The sequence below is a fragment of the Leptodactylus fuscus genome, chromosome 8 (genome assembly GCF_031893055.1).
Source record: "Leptodactylus fuscus isolate aLepFus1 chromosome 8, aLepFus1.hap2, whole genome shotgun sequence".
Taxonomy (NCBI): Eukaryota; Metazoa; Chordata; class Amphibia; order Anura; family Leptodactylidae; genus Leptodactylus; species Leptodactylus fuscus.
In genome coordinates, this window is record NC_134272.1 from 39,118,811 (window position 1) to 39,135,905 (window position 17,095).

The 17,095-nt window shown below is 39.0% G+C and overlaps 1 protein-coding gene across 2 annotated transcripts in view; it reads right to left on the reverse strand.

The window, feature by feature from the left end:
- The window catches only part of COL5A2 (collagen type V alpha 2 chain), a 111,467-nt gene that overhangs the window by 32,712 nt on the left and 61,660 nt on the right, over positions 1-17,095 (reverse strand). For both annotated transcript variants that reach the window (XM_075285118.1, XM_075285117.1), the window contains exons 6-15: positions 13,422-13,475; positions 11,934-12,032; positions 10,788-10,868; positions 8,646-8,690; positions 6,804-6,857; positions 5,743-5,796; positions 4,918-4,971; positions 2,550-2,603; positions 1,002-1,055; positions 133-177 (exon numbers count right to left, since the gene is read on the reverse strand). In XM_075285118.1, coding sequence (XP_075141219.1) covers positions 133-177; positions 1,002-1,055; positions 2,550-2,603; positions 4,918-4,971; positions 5,743-5,796; positions 6,804-6,857; positions 8,646-8,690; positions 10,788-10,868; positions 11,934-12,032; positions 13,422-13,475 — 594 coding nt within the window. The remainder of the gene's footprint in view (positions 1-132; positions 178-1,001; positions 1,056-2,549; positions 2,604-4,917; positions 4,972-5,742; positions 5,797-6,803; positions 6,858-8,645; positions 8,691-10,787; positions 10,869-11,933; positions 12,033-13,421; positions 13,476-17,095) is intronic.

A 17,095-nucleotide genomic window follows, 5' to 3' on the forward strand; every position in this document is an offset into this window, starting at 1 on the left:
CCGACTATGTACTGTACACATAGCTGAGTTATGATCAAAATCAAAGAAGAATAGTGATAAATGCATTTCGAGTTGTTTGGCACAACCGTAAACCTACGTACAATGTAACTTTACATGCTTTCTCAAACTTACCGGTGGGCCATTTAGACCCATTGGACCAGTAGGACCAGATTCACCCTAAAATGACACAGTGAAAAATATATAGTTGAACTGTTTATACTGTATGTATTCATCGAAGATATGTTTGTATAAAAAAAATGGACATTTATCACCCACCCTCATGAAGTAAAGGGAAAAACTGAAAGAAGTGGCGGTTGAACATTGTGCCCCACCAATCTATTTAATGACTATGGGCCGACAGAAACAGCTGAGGACTGTACTACGCTGTCTGTCAGTGCCCAACTACCACTCCAATCAGATGAGGCCCAAACAATCAGATATATATTATGTATCGACAAAAAATAAATTGGCAAAGTAATATGGGGGAGATTTCTGAAACTGGCATTATCAACGTTAGTCTTTATCACCCCTTCATAACGTTAGTCTTCATAATCCCTGAGTCGGCGTGGGGTGCTCCATATTTGTGACTGACTAGGTACACGCCTCCTCCTGCTTGCCCTTGCCCCACCCCTGCGTCAGGAAGTTGGTGAGAGCTGCACAAAAATCCCCCAAAAAGTCACAATTTTGTGCTCAAAAAAATGAATTTGCACATTTTCAATCTTTTATGTCTTGTCTGATAGGAAAGTTAAGTCAGTAAAACCTGCACAAAGTGATCTGTACCACTGGTTTAAACTTGCAGCACATCAAATACTTTATAGTTTCCACCGGCAACTTTCAACTTTTGCTCTACAAAGGATGAAAGCTGTGAGGGGCAAGCAAAGAATTCTGCATGTGTGCCACAGCACTACCTAATTTCAGGTGGCCCCATCCTAAGCTGTATTCTATGTAAAATATTTAAAAACTTATGCAAATGAGCTGTGAAATTTATATAAACTTTTTACCTTTGACCCAGCTGCTCCAAGCTCTCCTTTTGGGCCATCCAGTCCTTTATGACCCTAAAAGTCAACATAAGATATATAAAACATACATTACTAAAACATTTTTATCATTTTCCACTCAGGCTCGTAAAATACAGCACATAAACTCTTCAGACTCTAGAGTGGAATAAGCAGTGACCCATGGGTGGTGTGGAAACATAATAAACACTAATACTTGCATTCCCTAACTTCTCCTGGGCTGCCTAGTGGCATTCAGTGAACCCTCTGTAACCTCTTCAGTCATCCTTTATCCACTTCTGGCCATCTGGGTGAGATCACAGGCTCCCTGGGGCCCAAGATTTCATTCAGGAGGCCAGAAGATGACAGAAGAAGATCCCAAGGGAGCCCAGGAGTGGTAAGGAAAGAGAAGTCTGAGTGTTTATTATGTTTCTGGGCATCTGATTATTATACACTAGGGTCTGAAGAGACCACAAAGTATAATAGTAATTTGTGGTTGGCACCTGGAATTTTGTGTAAATTCATAATGAATGTGGCTTGTTATGAACCAGTTTGGTCATCTCTAGTCAGATTTTAAATAGAGCTATCTTATATGCATCATGTGTAAGGTTACTTCACATTGACATTGTTCCTTCTGTTGTTCAGATATATCTAGGGATAAGGAAAAGATGTTTCTCTTATAAGAGATAAAAACAGAGGCCTCTGTATCTATTCTGACTCCAATGTAAAAAAAAAAAAAAAAAAAAAAAAAAAAAAGAGTCCCTTCACTTAGTATTGGGATGGGTTCAATCTCAATAAACCTCAATAAATATGTCTTGCCTATCACTCAAACTACTGACAGCTTTTACTTATTCCTGCAAAGTTACTAGTTAAGTTTACAAACCTCATGGAGTAACAAATCTATACACCTACACCATGGATATTCCCCGAATGAGAAGTCAGAATTCTCAAATATATTCTGTACAGACGCATTCACTTATTTTACTATGTTATCTGATTAACAGTTACTATATATAACAATTACCGTATGTGTGCTTAAAGGGGTTGTCACATTAAAAACAAAGTAAAGTAATACTTCAGTTTTACATGCAAAATTGAGCATCCATTGACTACCAAAGGTGGATAGGGTTCTATCAATGTCCACCAGTTGGATTATTTGTTCTTAGGCTACAATCACACTGCTGTTGTTCTGCCCGTTGTTCTGATCTGTAATATGATCAGACCATTGGTCCTTCATCCTGTCAGTGTTTCAGTCATTTTTTTCTGATCCTATGTTGATCAGTACAACGGACAGGATGATGGTCATGTAAATGAAGCCTTATCCCTTGCATTCACATGACCGAGATTCATTCGTGAATGAAGAGTGAATAATGACTGAATAATGATGGATTCAAATGTAAGATAGTCTTTCTGTATCAGCTATTCTGTCAACATTTCAGTCTGTTGTTCTGATCCGATGATTGATCCATGGACCAAACAATGCCAGTATGAATGTAATATAACTACTTTAATACACCATATAAACTATAGAATATACAGCAAACAAATACATACTCTATGTCCTTTCAGTCCTGGCATTCCTGGAGCACCAGGAAATCCTCTGGCTCCCTAAAAGATGCAAAAAAATAAAAATAAATTACAAAATTCTCATCAATTACAATATTGTCTGGTACAAAGATATTTATACTTTTACTTTCTTTATTTCCTATACAACACAGAGATAATGTGTTGTATTTTGTCAATTAACTGGATGGCAGATTGACAAGTTCAATGGCAAATCAGTGGAGTTTAACTTAATATTCTGAATTCTTGACCAAGAATTTTACATAATGCAGATCCTGGAGTAAGAACATATTAGACACTAAGGTTAGGTGAATTATGAGTGATTGCCGGGGTCCCCACCATTGAGACAGCACTTATCAATAGAACTGGAGTCCTGAACACTCATTATTGCTCTTCCTCGCTGCATGCTTCCCATCAGTTGCATGGACTTTAAATAGAGTTAAAGGGCCAGAGGTACAGAATAAAACTCCTAGGACCCCATGCAAAATTTGTAGTGGAATCTCTACTTACTTTGTGAAGTAGAAAAGCAGTATATAATATGTGGCAGAGAGGCCCAATAGCTATACTTCTGTACAGGACGCATGCTCAAATGCCATGTCATTCAAATTCCTCCTCATGGTAGTTGTGTAGGGAGGAACAAAAGGTGACGAGAAACCTGTGTTGTAACAATCCTTGAGGCAATGGGACCCAGCAATGAGATATATTTCACCCATCCTTACACGCAGAGAGACCTTATCTACACATAACTGACTTGATTTAGAACTGGCATACATTTTATGTGTTATTTATCTCTTATGTAAGTATAAGTAAATGACCTTCCTACCCATGTCATCCACATTTTTCATGACCTATAAAGTGCAGCAGAGAATTAACAAGGAGCCAAAAGTATTGATGGAAAAATGACCTTTTCATATCAGGAATTTGGTTTAAACACTTTAGTAAATGTGCTCCAGAGCAGGTTTGGACTGTCCAACCAGTGTAACAGTGAATCCCTAGTAGGCCATTATTTTTGTTTTTGCAATAGGCGATTGTCTGCTGGATTACTCCAGCAGGTAACATCCACTATTCACTGACCAATCCTGTTCCTGCTCACAGAAGCCTCCTGAACTCCCTATTCAGCCTTCAATTTCCAGGGAGCCCTGGGTGCTGCACATCATGTTGTGGTGTAGCGTCATGATATCACTTCACCATTCAGCATCAGAATGTGATGCATCGCACGCGGGACCAATTGGAGGTTGGAAGGTGAATGGGGAAACGGAGGAGGCCATTGGCAAAAGCAGGAATTTATAAGTGAATAGAAGCAGTTATTCCAGCATGTATAGAGACCTCTAAAGGAGGCTCTCACTGAATGTGACCAAATAAATGTAGTATAATGTGTAGGGTCCAGGAAAGGGGGTGTTATACCATTTGGGAACCAGGAAAGGTGACATTATACCATGGGGGACGAGGAAAAGAAGGCATTATGCCATGGGAGTCAAAAAGTGCAATATGTGGAGGCCAGTAAAGGGGTCTTTATACCGTGTGGGAGCAAGTAAAGGGGTTATCAGTAGGTGAAGCTTTGCTTTGGCTTTTTGCCACAGGGAAATGGAGGCCAGAAAATGAAAAGTAATCCTAAGCAAAAGTCTCACTCACTTCCTCTTCATTTTCCACCATCTGATCAGGTCTTTACTCTTCCCATAACCTCTACAAGAGAACTACAAGCCCGAGCATCCCCAGAACCAGGACCTGCTGAGAGTTGTAGTTTTATTCTTACCAACCATTGTTCCATTATGCTGCACTGAAGTGCTTGCTCTAATGGCTGTGATGACAAGCTTAGTGATTTAACCCCTTAGATGCCGCAGTCAATACAGACTGCGACACCTGAAAGTAATAATGAAAATATAAGGGCTGATTTATCAAAAACAATGTTTTCCACCTGCCGGCATTTATGTCTAATTTCTTTCTTTTTTTTTTTTGTAAATAATTTTTTATTGAATTTTTAAAAATTGTGCCTAATTTCTAATGAAGTGTATGCCTTCTCATAAGTTAGGCACATACTCCAGGGCCAGTCCATCTATACAGAACTCCACACGAGCTCCTTATTTGTCCTGGCATAGAAATCAGACAACATTGTCAGTAATATTCTGTAAATAATGATAACTCTAACGAGGCCAGGACAGTGGCATGACTTTGTATGACTTGTACGTGAGTAGCAGTAGGGTGGGCCCCTAGAATCAATTCCACTGGTGGGCCTTAGATATCGCAGTCTGACACTGCTCCTGAGTAGTAAGTCTCTTAGAGTAGTGCCTTTATTTGAACGACCATCACGTATTCTCCAGTTCTACCTTATCAAAGGACATCTGATCAAAGTATTACTTACTGCAGATCCTGGAAATCCTTTTTCACCTGTTTGTCCTGATCTTCCAGCTTCACCCTTAAAAAACAAATACAGATCATATCAATGAAACTTGTTAGTTTTTTGCTAAATTTACTTTTAGCAGATTTTTCTGTGACTTTTTGAGCCAAAGTCAGGAGTGGATTGGGCAGGATGTAAAACTATAAGTGCTTCATTTATATTTCCTATTGCTTTTGTAGTCACTCCTGTGTTTGGCTAAAAAAAAAAACACAGTAAAAACTTCAACAATAAAAGCAGCTTGTCAGCAATGTGGGGCCAAATTTGCCACAAAAAGTTAATTTTATATACCTAGATGAGTTTTTCAGTCTTACCAATTATTAGTTAGTAATTAGTAGTGTCCCTCCTATAGTCAACTTTTTTAGGAGACAGTATATGTGGAAGTATACTGTGCATAAAACACTTTTAGCATAATTTTTTATTGTAGATTGGTATAGTAGGTCTTGCTGAAAAAAGGACTTTCAGCGGACTACATCTACTATATATTATGTTTCCATTGTTCAAACCAGGGTTGTAGCTATAGGAGGTGTGTAGCAGCCACCACCACGCCTTGGACTCCTAAGGGGGTCCAAAAGTATCCTCTAGTTCATAAAATATGCACAAGGTAAGTAAAGGGCCCATAACAGCTTTTGCACTGTAGCCCCGGAGCGTTAAGTTACACCACTGATTCTAACCATTCTGAAAAATATCATTTATGTTTAGCCCTGATTTTGATGCTTAGGAGCATTAAGTGAATTCTTCACAATAACATAATAAACTAAATATCTGTGCAGTGAATTCAAGTTTACTTACATCTTCTCCAGGTTTTCCTGGAGGTCCTTCAGGGCCTCTTGGACCAACTGGACCCTAACACAAAGAAAAAAAAAACATTATTGATGGCCACTGTCGTTCATAACCAGGGCATTAACAACACAAACTCATACACCTTTCTATCTGTATCCTAGTTATTGCTAGCCTTTCCCAGTGTGAGTTATCAAGAATAGTTGACAAATAGAAATACAAAGGGTTAGTCTGTAACTAAAGAGACATACAGGTCTGCACAGATGCTGTAGGCGCAAAACGGAGTAAATACTATTTGCAAAGCTGTTTCATTATATTTTAGATACATTGGAGCAATAAAAGAAAATTGGGACATTGTGAAGCTGAAAATGCTATCTTTATACACCTTCTTTATTGTAATGGTTGTACCAACAATGTTTCAGGTGTAGTTGTAGAGAATACACTCAACATGTCCATACAAACTAAACTAATGTTTGGGAAAATGGATTATTTGAGCCTCAACAAATGGTCAATGATACACCATCAGCATCTAATTAGACTTTGTTAAATATGTACCAATGCGTGGAGACTTTGTATCAACCTTGTACCGATACAGTATATGAATCGACTATACAAAGATCTTTCTAATGATCTCCTTACATCTAAGCCAATGACCATGACAAAGAGGCATATGCTAATTCTAGAGAAAAAAGGTGTCACCATGGTCATAAACAGGTCTTTTTTTTACCTTAGGAACAGTGGACTATAGAGCTTTTTGCCAAAGGATGTATTGATGATTGAATACTGCACTTTGTACAAGTGCAAGAGGCACTTGGGAGCCTTTTTTAAAGTAAAACTACTATCAGTTAAAGAGGACCTTTCATCAGATTGGGCACAGGCAGTTCCATATACTGCTGGAAAGCCGACAGTGCACTGAATTCAGCGCACTATCGCTTTACCCGGAGCACAGATCAGGAAAGCCGATATACTGTGGGGAGGATTTTATAGCATTATCTTATTCATATTATTAACTGCCTAACTGCTTATTTATTATTTTCTAAATACAAATACTTGATTAAAATGCTGGCACTTACCATAGAGCCTGGTTCACCTGGTTCTCCTGGAGGGCCAGGAGGTCCCATACCACCCTAGCAAGAAATAAAGACAAGTACATGTTAATTTTTAAATAGACACACAATGTTATATACTCCACATATATAAATATAATATAATGTAATTGTGATAGATTGATGTGATAGATCACATTATTATTTATTATTATTAGAACAGACAATTCTCCATGGACATTCTAATGTATTTTTCTTAGCACTGACGTTGACAATAAGACCATTACTTTTCTTTATTTATAGGGGATACAGAAGTTACAGACATACATGGTTCTTAGAGAGCTCATTGAATATTTTCTGTTTAAGAGGGTGGCAGTGCTATAAATGCTACATGATGACATGATAGTATATAGTATGTACAGCATTTCACATTTGGGTTCTGGTGTTCTACATCAATAGTCCTGATGAGAGATGTGCTCTGGTATAAAACCCTGAGCAATTAATACAATATTTATATAATAATTTATTTATATACGAAAACAGGGAGCGTCCACAGTTTTTCCAAGGAAGGCCAGATTTGGTGAGATGAAAATGTGTGGGGACTAACCATCCAGCCTGACATTCTTTTAGGCCAGGGCCCCATGTAATGTAAACGCCGTGGTAAAAAATGTGGTGTTTCATAGTACCTGCAAAGTGGATAGGATTCTAAATAATCCCAATCAAACATTACAGAATAATACCCACAGTGGACATGCTGTGATTTCAAAAACTATTGAGTTTATACCATTGTGTTCAATTATACCTATGGAAACGCTTTCAGTTTCTCTATAGGTGTGACAGAGGAAAGCTTTGCTGACTTTCTGTGAAAAACGCTGTGGGAAAAATGTAATGCTTTTCCACCCTGTTCTTTCCAGCTGTCTTTTTTGTCTGCAGATTGCTACATGGAGCCTTAGCCTAAACCAAGAAAGAGAACCTTTCACGTCCTCACATACATAATACTGCACATATATGAGGATGTGAAAAGGCCCCTTTAAAATTAAATGCAAATGAACTCTTTTATGAATTCTTTTTATTGTAAATTGGAAAACTTTTAATTTCTTCACATTCAAAAATAAGCCCCATCACTGCCCCCAAACAATACAACGGCCCTATCACTGGTCTCTATGCATACAGTACGGGGGACTAGTGAAAAGGCCACTGTATGGAGCTGGGGAACAGTAAAGTGGCCACTGTATGGTCGCCCCCATAGCCATACTAGTTCATTACTTACTGTCTGCTCCCGGTCCTGCTCTGTCTCCCTGCTCGTTGGGCACTGTTGTGATATCATGTGCGCCCAGAGAAGGAAAAAGCAGGAGGCAGCAGAGAGCATACAGGAGAGTAAGTATTGGTACCTAGCTTGTAGGCCATTGATTCAATGTGGCCTGTGGCCTAAAGTGGTTCCTGGGTGCACTCTGGTGGATGAAGCAGGGGATAGGTAAATTAATAGGGGCTGTTATCAGATCTCCAAAGCTTATTATAAAAGCAGTGGGGATCCTGTAAGGTCCCCTAAAGGCAAAAGTGCTGGTGGGGCAGGTAAAATTTGAACACAGGCCACATTTGGCCCGCAGACTGGACTTTGGACATGCATGTACTAAGGCAACTAAACATTCAACAATGACCAGACTCTAATGTTATTTTTTATGTTATTGACTAACCAGGGTCATATGTTAAAGATTCTTGCATGACCTTCTCTGGTCTGGATGGGAAAATACCCACCCAAGTATGTGCTTTCAGGTTCACTATTTCACTGTCTGTGACATTGAAATATTGCATAAAACTTTTCAAATTCAACACAGAATTAATATTATATACACTTTAACAACTACTTACTGGGCTGCCTGGTAGACCCTGTGGACCTCTTGGACCAGCTTGTCCCTGTAAAGCAACAAACAAAACACACCTGAAAACATTTTCAAGGTTATGATAACTCATGCAATAAGAAACATTATATATCTTTTCATTTTCTTTTGTCTTAAATGACTGGGAAATCATCATCAACAAAATTCCATTTGCCTTATGGAATTCACTTCCATAAAATATTGGAATAGCAAATTCATTAAAAGGGTTTTCCAGGCAGAAAATCTTTTTTTTTTTTTTTTTTTAGAAAGGTCTGTTAGTGTTAGTGATGGGTTAATAAGTACACCTATATACCTTTAGCAGTGTTTGGATTGATTTCTGAGTGTCTCTGGCAGCTGCTGCATCCTCTGCATTTGTTTATTGTTGTAGTTCCTTCTGTGCAGCTTCCTGTGTAGCTGCTAAACTAGTTCCCTTCCTCTCTCACTCCATTACAAAACCCTATCTGTCTTACTAAGCCTAGCCCTTCCCACCCTCCCCTGCCTCTCTTTCGCCTAGTGATCCCACCCATTATTAGCCCCTCCCCCATCTTCCTAGCTAATCTATTCCACCACTGCTAGAAGACAGGAAAAGGGGAGGAACCATTCCCCAGACACAGGAGGTCTTGGTAAGCATTGATGGGGATAGGGGAGGGGGAAGAGTAATGGTGGTGTTCTGTTTCAGAAGTGGTGAAACGGAGCGTCAATGCATTATAAGTATCCCATGACCGTTCAAGGCATATAGGTAATTAGATTTTTTTTAAATTGAAGTAAATTAGAAGTTAGGTGGGGGAAAGAAGTTTAGGGGTTAATTTTCAGTTTACCTTGGACAACCCCTTTAAGTGTGTTCACGATGAACCTACCTGGATTTTTTTTCTTTCAATATAAAATTATGAGTACTAGATTTCTGGTTTTAGGATATTGATCCATGGATTTACTATGATTGCCATTTTTGGAGGTGGGGGAGTATTTGACATGAAGTACCTGTGTCTTTTATCAACTTTATCAACTACATTTTATAACTGTGTAATAGTCACACATTCTCTCTAGCAGACATTTTTCATGTTAGAAAGGAGAGAACACTTGGAAAAGACTTTGAATACAGTCTGACTATCAAACTGCATAGGTTTTTTTTGTACTCTGTCAATATAGACACACATTGGTCAACACAGATACAGGGAAAGAAATCAAAAGAGCAAAACCAATGATTTTTTTGTTTTTTTTTTGCCATTTTGTCTCCCATAAAGATTTGAATAAGAAGCAATCAAAATCGTAGAAATAATTACATTTGGACCCACAAAAAAATATTCCTTAATGCGCCCCTTACATGGAAATATAAAAAAGTTACGGGTGTCAGAATAGGGCGACTCCAATACATTTTTTTTAAGTTTTGAATTTTTTTAAGGGATAAAAATGCAAAAACTATAAATTTGGTATCAAATTTGGTATTATAAAGCCAGTAAGAATGTCGCACAACCACTTTTCCCCACAACCCCATTCTCAATTTTCTTCCCAGAACATATTCAATAATACCAATGCGAAGTACAGTTTGCCCCTCAAACATTAAGCCCTGATATGGCTCTGTGAATGGAAAAATTAAAAAGTTATGGTTCTTGGAAGACAAGTCAAAAATAGCTATGCCAGGGAAGGTCTGTCTCCTGAGAAAAGATGGATTACCTCCATAAATGTGTCAAGAACATAGTCATTTTTTTATTTATATTTTTTAGTCATATTATGTACTGTACGCTATGTACTCTTTTATATGTATAAATACATCAACCTGATTCTTCGACATGGTCTTTTGAGTATCTGGTAGACCAAGAGCCTAGAGATCACCAGAGAATGGTATGATATTTATGTGCCATCTTTGGATATTGGGATTGGGGATCAACTGACCTACATTTCATTATGTGCAACGACATTTGGAAGGTTTGGACATGCTCCCCAACATTGTCAATAGTAGAAAAAGATTAATAAATGCTGACTACTAAATTCTGAACATTAATACCAAGTCTCACTAATTTTTACTGCCCATACTGACTAGGAGTTTACAAACAAAATTGTGCATGATTTTACTAGCACAACACACATTGTATTGATATTATTATCAAGAATTAGAGAAAAAACATAAAAACTGTACCTGTGAACCAGGCATCAATCCAACTTGAGATCCAAGTCCAGATTTCTCATCAAAACCACCTTGCATTTGGGAAGACAATGGCTATAAAAAAAAAAAAAAAGCAAAAAGTTGCAGCAAACATCTTGTATTTATGCCAGACATCAGACAAACATGGGCAGCTACTTGGACAGCAGATTTTGCTGTTTATTACGATAATGACATACAAGACTTCATATATTATGTTTCAAACTACTGTATCCCTGATGTACATGTATCATATATCCATCTGCTGTAATCTATGTGTTAAACTTTATAAACAACATAATAAAAATAAATTATATGCCAGACTTTTATTTCCGGGGAGAGTGATGAGATCAAAGACAATGTGAAGCAGCTTCAGCAAACTAGATATTGTTGATATTGTTCTTATGGCATACTTTTTCCCCCCCAGATTTTTCCAGTTTTTCTGGAAAAAATTTCAATCTACTTCTAGAGCCAAGGGAGTATATCAGCACTTGCTTCCTGTCTTGTTTATAAGATCCATTTTTCTGCTCTGGTCAATTTTCTGCAACATCATCTTTTGTCTCAAATAACATTATGCATACATCTATCATACATTCAAACACAAACATTGTCATGTATATTTATAAAGAAGATTTAAAAGGCTATTCCCAACTCGACAAATCACTGGTGAGATGGGAATGACTGCTCCATGTCGGTTAACCCTTCTGTCATAACTTATGTAAGCAATCGGGCAGTGCTGCTCCATCCTTTTCATGTAATTCTTATAGAGGATAATGAAGATACAAGAACAGCATAGCAAACTGTACTATGCTGTTTCCATTCCCCTGTATAGGAGCTACGGAAACGGCATGGAATAGCACTGCTTGGGAGTTACGGGGAAATCATGGAGTAGCACTGCTTTGCTGTTTCCATACATTCCAGTTATAGGGTTTAAGACGGAGAGAAATTATTCCCATCTCAGCAGAGATTTGTCAGATGGGAATAACCCTTTATTTGACATCTTCTGGACAAGGCCAATGTTCTCAAAAAACTTCAATACTATTAACTGGGTATTTATGGTCTATATGGTGATTTGATGGCCCTGAGTATATCTAAGAGAGTTATGAGTGATATTGGCGGGTTATTATTTATTGATATACTTACATGAGTTCCAGGAACAGAGGGATGTCCAGGAGGGCCAGGATCACCAGGCGATCCAGGAATACCAGGTTCACCATCTATTCCAGCAGGACCCCTTGCACCCTTGGGAAAAATGGTTAAAAGATTGTTTTTTGACATCAAACATAATTATAACAAATTCAAATCACATGCCGCAGGTAATGTTACTTATTTTTTTGGTTGACATAATGCAATTGAATGTATATAAATGGTCTAGCCGTCACTCATTGTGGTCAATTTTTTTTTTGTGATAAACTGTGGCTATGAGGTTTTGTGAAAGTCGTGTCTTCTCTTTGTTGGATTTTCTCGCTGAAATTATCAATTTAGTCTTTTGAAATAAAGGAGCACCTTTTTCAGTTTTTGTACTTTAGTATTGTGGGGGGAATTTATTGACTGAATTTACAGATATAATAGGGGAAGAAAAAACTCAGCGGAAAAACATTGAAGAAAAAAATGCAACACATTTTAGATGCATTTTTTTTCAACAGGCGTCTTAGCTTAAAAGTTATTTTTCCTATTTCCTGGTTTACCCCAAAAAATCTTTGTAAGGTTTTCTTATTGTTACAAATTGTTTTGAGTTTTTTATGTTGTAATTATGCTTCTTTTTTTTACTTTCTGCTCTTAAGGTTAAATTGCTAACGTGTATCACAAATATAATACATTAAATATAAAAATACTGTACTGTAAAAATGAAAACATAAGAAGAACTGCTGTAAACCTTAAATATTAGGTCCTTGGATACTGTGAAGCGTAAGAATATTTGGAATTTAAATAAAAGTTTTGAAATATAATATCAAATTTCCCTAATTGTGTTATGATGATTCATGACATTGAAATGATCATACGGAGTAACATCTCGCTGAGTTGTTCCATGTAACCAGGGCGCTCTCAGCCTCATATTCTGTGAAGCTGCACTGACATCCAGTGTTGGTGAGAAGCAAATGCAAATGGCTGCAGTGTATTAGAACTACTATGACTATAACACTGAGCTCCTGCCTATGAAGTATAGAATATGGATTTAATATGAGGCAGGCAATGTCACAGCAAGAATTTAATAGCATATCTTGATTATTATTACACTATTTAATACAGTATATTAAATGTTTTCCATGTTTAAAGTGTACCGCCTGTCTGTTATATATCGTGTTAATATAGCATGGCCCCAATTTATGATATAAGGCTCTCCGATTAAGTTTACAAAATACAGAATGAGATTGGAATTGTAAATTATAAAATTGCAATGATATGTGTTCATAGAATAATTAAAGAGATGCAAAAAACAAAACAAAAAAACCCACATGTGAGCACATTTACATTTTATCTATTTTTCCACCAAACATGACATATACATCATTTATGTAACATATGAACTATTTGCTAACATGACTTCAGCTATAAACTGGTTATTAACCCAGGCAAATCCGAGTTACAAAGGAAATACCTCTCTATAGCAAATCTATAATGTTAACTTACAGGTTTCCCCTTTGGTCCTCTGTCTCCTCTTGGTCCTTGGGAACCTGGAGGTCCCTGTTAAAAATACAATCTCATTGTTATTAAACATTATTGCTGTCTACAACAACAGTACAATATAACATAACATAAGTGATTTGTACTAGTAATGCATTGATAATATCACAGGAAATGTGTTTACTAAAGCTTTAAATCTTTATATATTCTGCAGTCAAGAAGTGTCCCCCTACTTTTCCTCCACTACAACCTATGTGTTCCTGTTTTACCTCCTTTGGATCTATATAAAGATAGTAATGTAAAAGGTAGCAACAATCAGAACTGGATAAACGAATGCCTTCTTACTTATAGCAATGCATTCGGAGAAACAATAGCCTGCTATTAGGAGTTTAATGTGTAATGATTATGACTGTGGTGGGAAACTTGTGTTCAGAAACAGGCATTAGCTTGGAGCTTGGCATTAGCGAGGCGTGGGCTGAACCAAGAATGTCCTGCTTGATTCTGTCTTACTGGCCTTGTAGCTGAAAACATCGCAAGCAAGTGGAGATCACATGTGCTTTTCTGGCTCAGATAAATAAAATGCTCCATATGGACTAGCTTCAGCTGCTAGGACTGGACAGAGGTTTAGACAGATTTTTACATTTTGGCATCAGGAGTCTTTTTTGGCTGCTTTATCTGCTCTTTATTAATATTTTAATAGACTAATTTTTCTGAAAATCCCATCCACACATTGCAGAAAAATCCGCCCAGTAGAAATGTGATTTATCAAACCATTGCGTTTTTGGAAATCGCAGGATATCAATTATACCTACAGAAACGCCAGCATTTTCATGATAGGTATAATTGAAGTAGATCAGGGGTGCTCACACTTTTTCAGCATGTGAGCTACTTTATAAACTGACCAAGGCAAGAGATCTACTACCCACTTCTTGTGGGCGGGCCCAGGCATGTGGGCGGGGTCGGGCGAAGCGTGAGAGCAGGAGACAGTGGCATTCTGTGGCCGCCCAGGGATCCCCAGTGTCTGCTTCTTCACAGCGCAGGCTGAGAGTTATCTCTGGACACTGGCAGGCTGGGGTTGCGGCAGCCTCGCCTGCCAGTGTCCGGAGATGACTCTCAGCCTGCGCTGTGAACAAGCAGCACCCCAGCTCCCTCCATCCCTAAGAGCGGGGAGCGAGTCATCCCCCGTAGCTGCTGCTACCCGGCCTGCAAGTGTCCGGCGTGCTTGTTCACAGCGCTTGCTGAGAGACTCTCAGCCTGCGCTGTGAACAAGCAGACACCGGGGATCCCTGGCTGCATCCCACGATCAACCCATACGTCCATTGCGATCGACCGGTAGATCGCGATTGACGTATTGGGCACCCCTGAAGTAGAATGTCTGTGAAAAGCACTGTGGGAAAAATGGCAATGCTTTTCGTCTGCAGTTTTTCCCATAGCTCAGGGCCATAGATTTATGCTAAGGCCCCAAGTTGTAGAAGGCACCTAAAAAACACTGGAACACAAGAACACTTTCACAGTGCTTGTCATTGCTCTTTTGCTGCGTTGTTCTTCCTTTATTATATCTATAGGAAAAACACTAGCGCTTCCTCAGGAAAAACTGGCATCCTGCATTTTTCAAAAACCCACATTTTTGAAAACGCAGCTTTTCAGCAGCATTTTTTTTTTCCTGCAAAGTGTGGAAAAAAATAGAAGATGTTCATGGGCGTTTTGTTCCTTGGTACTCTGAATGTTGCCTAAGACTAAGGCCCAAGTTGCAGAGCGCAACTAAAAAACTGAGATCAGAATGATAAAGTGTCATTCTGATCTCGCTGTTAGGAGCAGTTGTCAGGTTATGTTCACACATCAGTATGCCATCCGTCCGTTTGAATTCAGTTTGACACTTCAAAACGGACTGATGCACATACTGATTGCATACTGACACCTTTTTATGCTGATAGCAAACGCTGTCCGTCCCCTAGAGGACAGATAAGGGCTCGTTCACATCTGCGCCCGGCACTCCGTACTTCAGGTTTCCGTTTCCTGCATAAAACAGAGCAGGAGACGGAAACCTGCAGGAGTCTCTCTCACCCATTCATTTGAATGGGTGAGAAAGCTGTCCGGCCGTGAGCGGCGGTGAGCGTTTTATGCTCTCCGCCGCGAAATCGGGTTTTATAATCCGGACACAGAGTCGGACATGCAGTACTCTGTGTCCGGACTAAAAAAAAAAACGGTTTCGCGGCGGAGAGCATGAAACGCTCACCGCCGCTCACTGCCGGACCCGGTCTGTGGTTTCCGTCTTCTGGCATGCAGAAGACGGAAACCACAGAATGGAGACCCTGAACGCAGGTGTGAACCTAGCGTAACGGGATTAAAAGTAGCAATTGTAAACAGAGTAGAGATAAGGAGGACATAAGGACATTTATTATATCTCCTTATCTTTACTTTGTTTACAGTTGCTACTTTTAATCCCCTTATCTGTCCTCTAGGGGACAGAGAACGTTTGCAATAAAAGGTAAAAAGCATAAAAAGGTGTCAATATACAATCAGTATGTGTATCAGTCCGTTTCGAAGTGTCAAACTGAATTCAAACGGATGGATGGCATACTGATGTGTGAACACAGCATCATTTGACAGAATAGACATGAACAGACTCTGGAAGGCACAAACAGAACAGAAGCAGCTCCCACAGGTTTATCTTAAGTATTGGGATAAAGTACAATGGCCGTCTTGCTCTCCTCTGGATGTTGTTCCCCTCTGGGGTGCAATTGACAAACCACAGGTTCCTTGTACACCACTCAGACACAGGTTGCGCTTTAATTACACAATCCTGGACCATTTCCAGGCACTTAGCTGAAGCAAACTTGGTGTCATGTCATGTGTCCTGCCATTGACCGCTAGCCACCATCTCCTTTGTTTGTATTAGTGTCATGAATGGTAAATCTGCACTGCTACAGACTGGAACCATATTGATTTTAGAGAAAAATCCAGTTCCTGTTTGAGATATTATGACAGTTTGAGAATGGTAGGCTCACGGTGAGTGCATCAATCCTGCCTTTGCTGTGGAGTAGCACAACATCTTGTGTGATGACCTGTCCAGTAGCTAGAATTATTAAACATTTTTTAGACCAATTGGGACCCCAGTTTTACTATTGCATACTATGAGTGTCCAGGACCTACACACCCAGCTACAACTTGAGTTGTCAAATGTGCCAAAGGATACTGTTTGGAACCTGTATGCCTCTATGTCCACCCATGTCTTATCTTGTATCCAGGCCAGACAAGGCTCAACAGGGAAGTAGATCCTTGTTGCATTTAGCCCCTATCCCAAGTTGCAAAAAAAGTCACAATTTGGCCACAGTGGATACGTCGCGGTAAAACCTGTGGCATTTTACAGTCCCTGCAAAGTGGATGGGATTCTGGCTAATCTAATCCCCACATTGCAGAAAAATATCCACAGCATAAATGCTGCAATTTAAAAAAAAAAAACATTGTGTTTTTGTAAATCACAGGATGAAAAAACTGTAAAAAAAATGGATAAAAAAGACCGTAAAAACATATATGCAAATTATATTTACCGTGCACAGTGGGCGGTTCGGCCACTGGTGGTCATCATCTTCGGTCCCGCCTTCCTCTGGTGTCTTCTTTCAGCGACATCCTTCTTCCACGCGTCCTTCTTCTTTTAACCAGCGGATTGTGTTTAAATC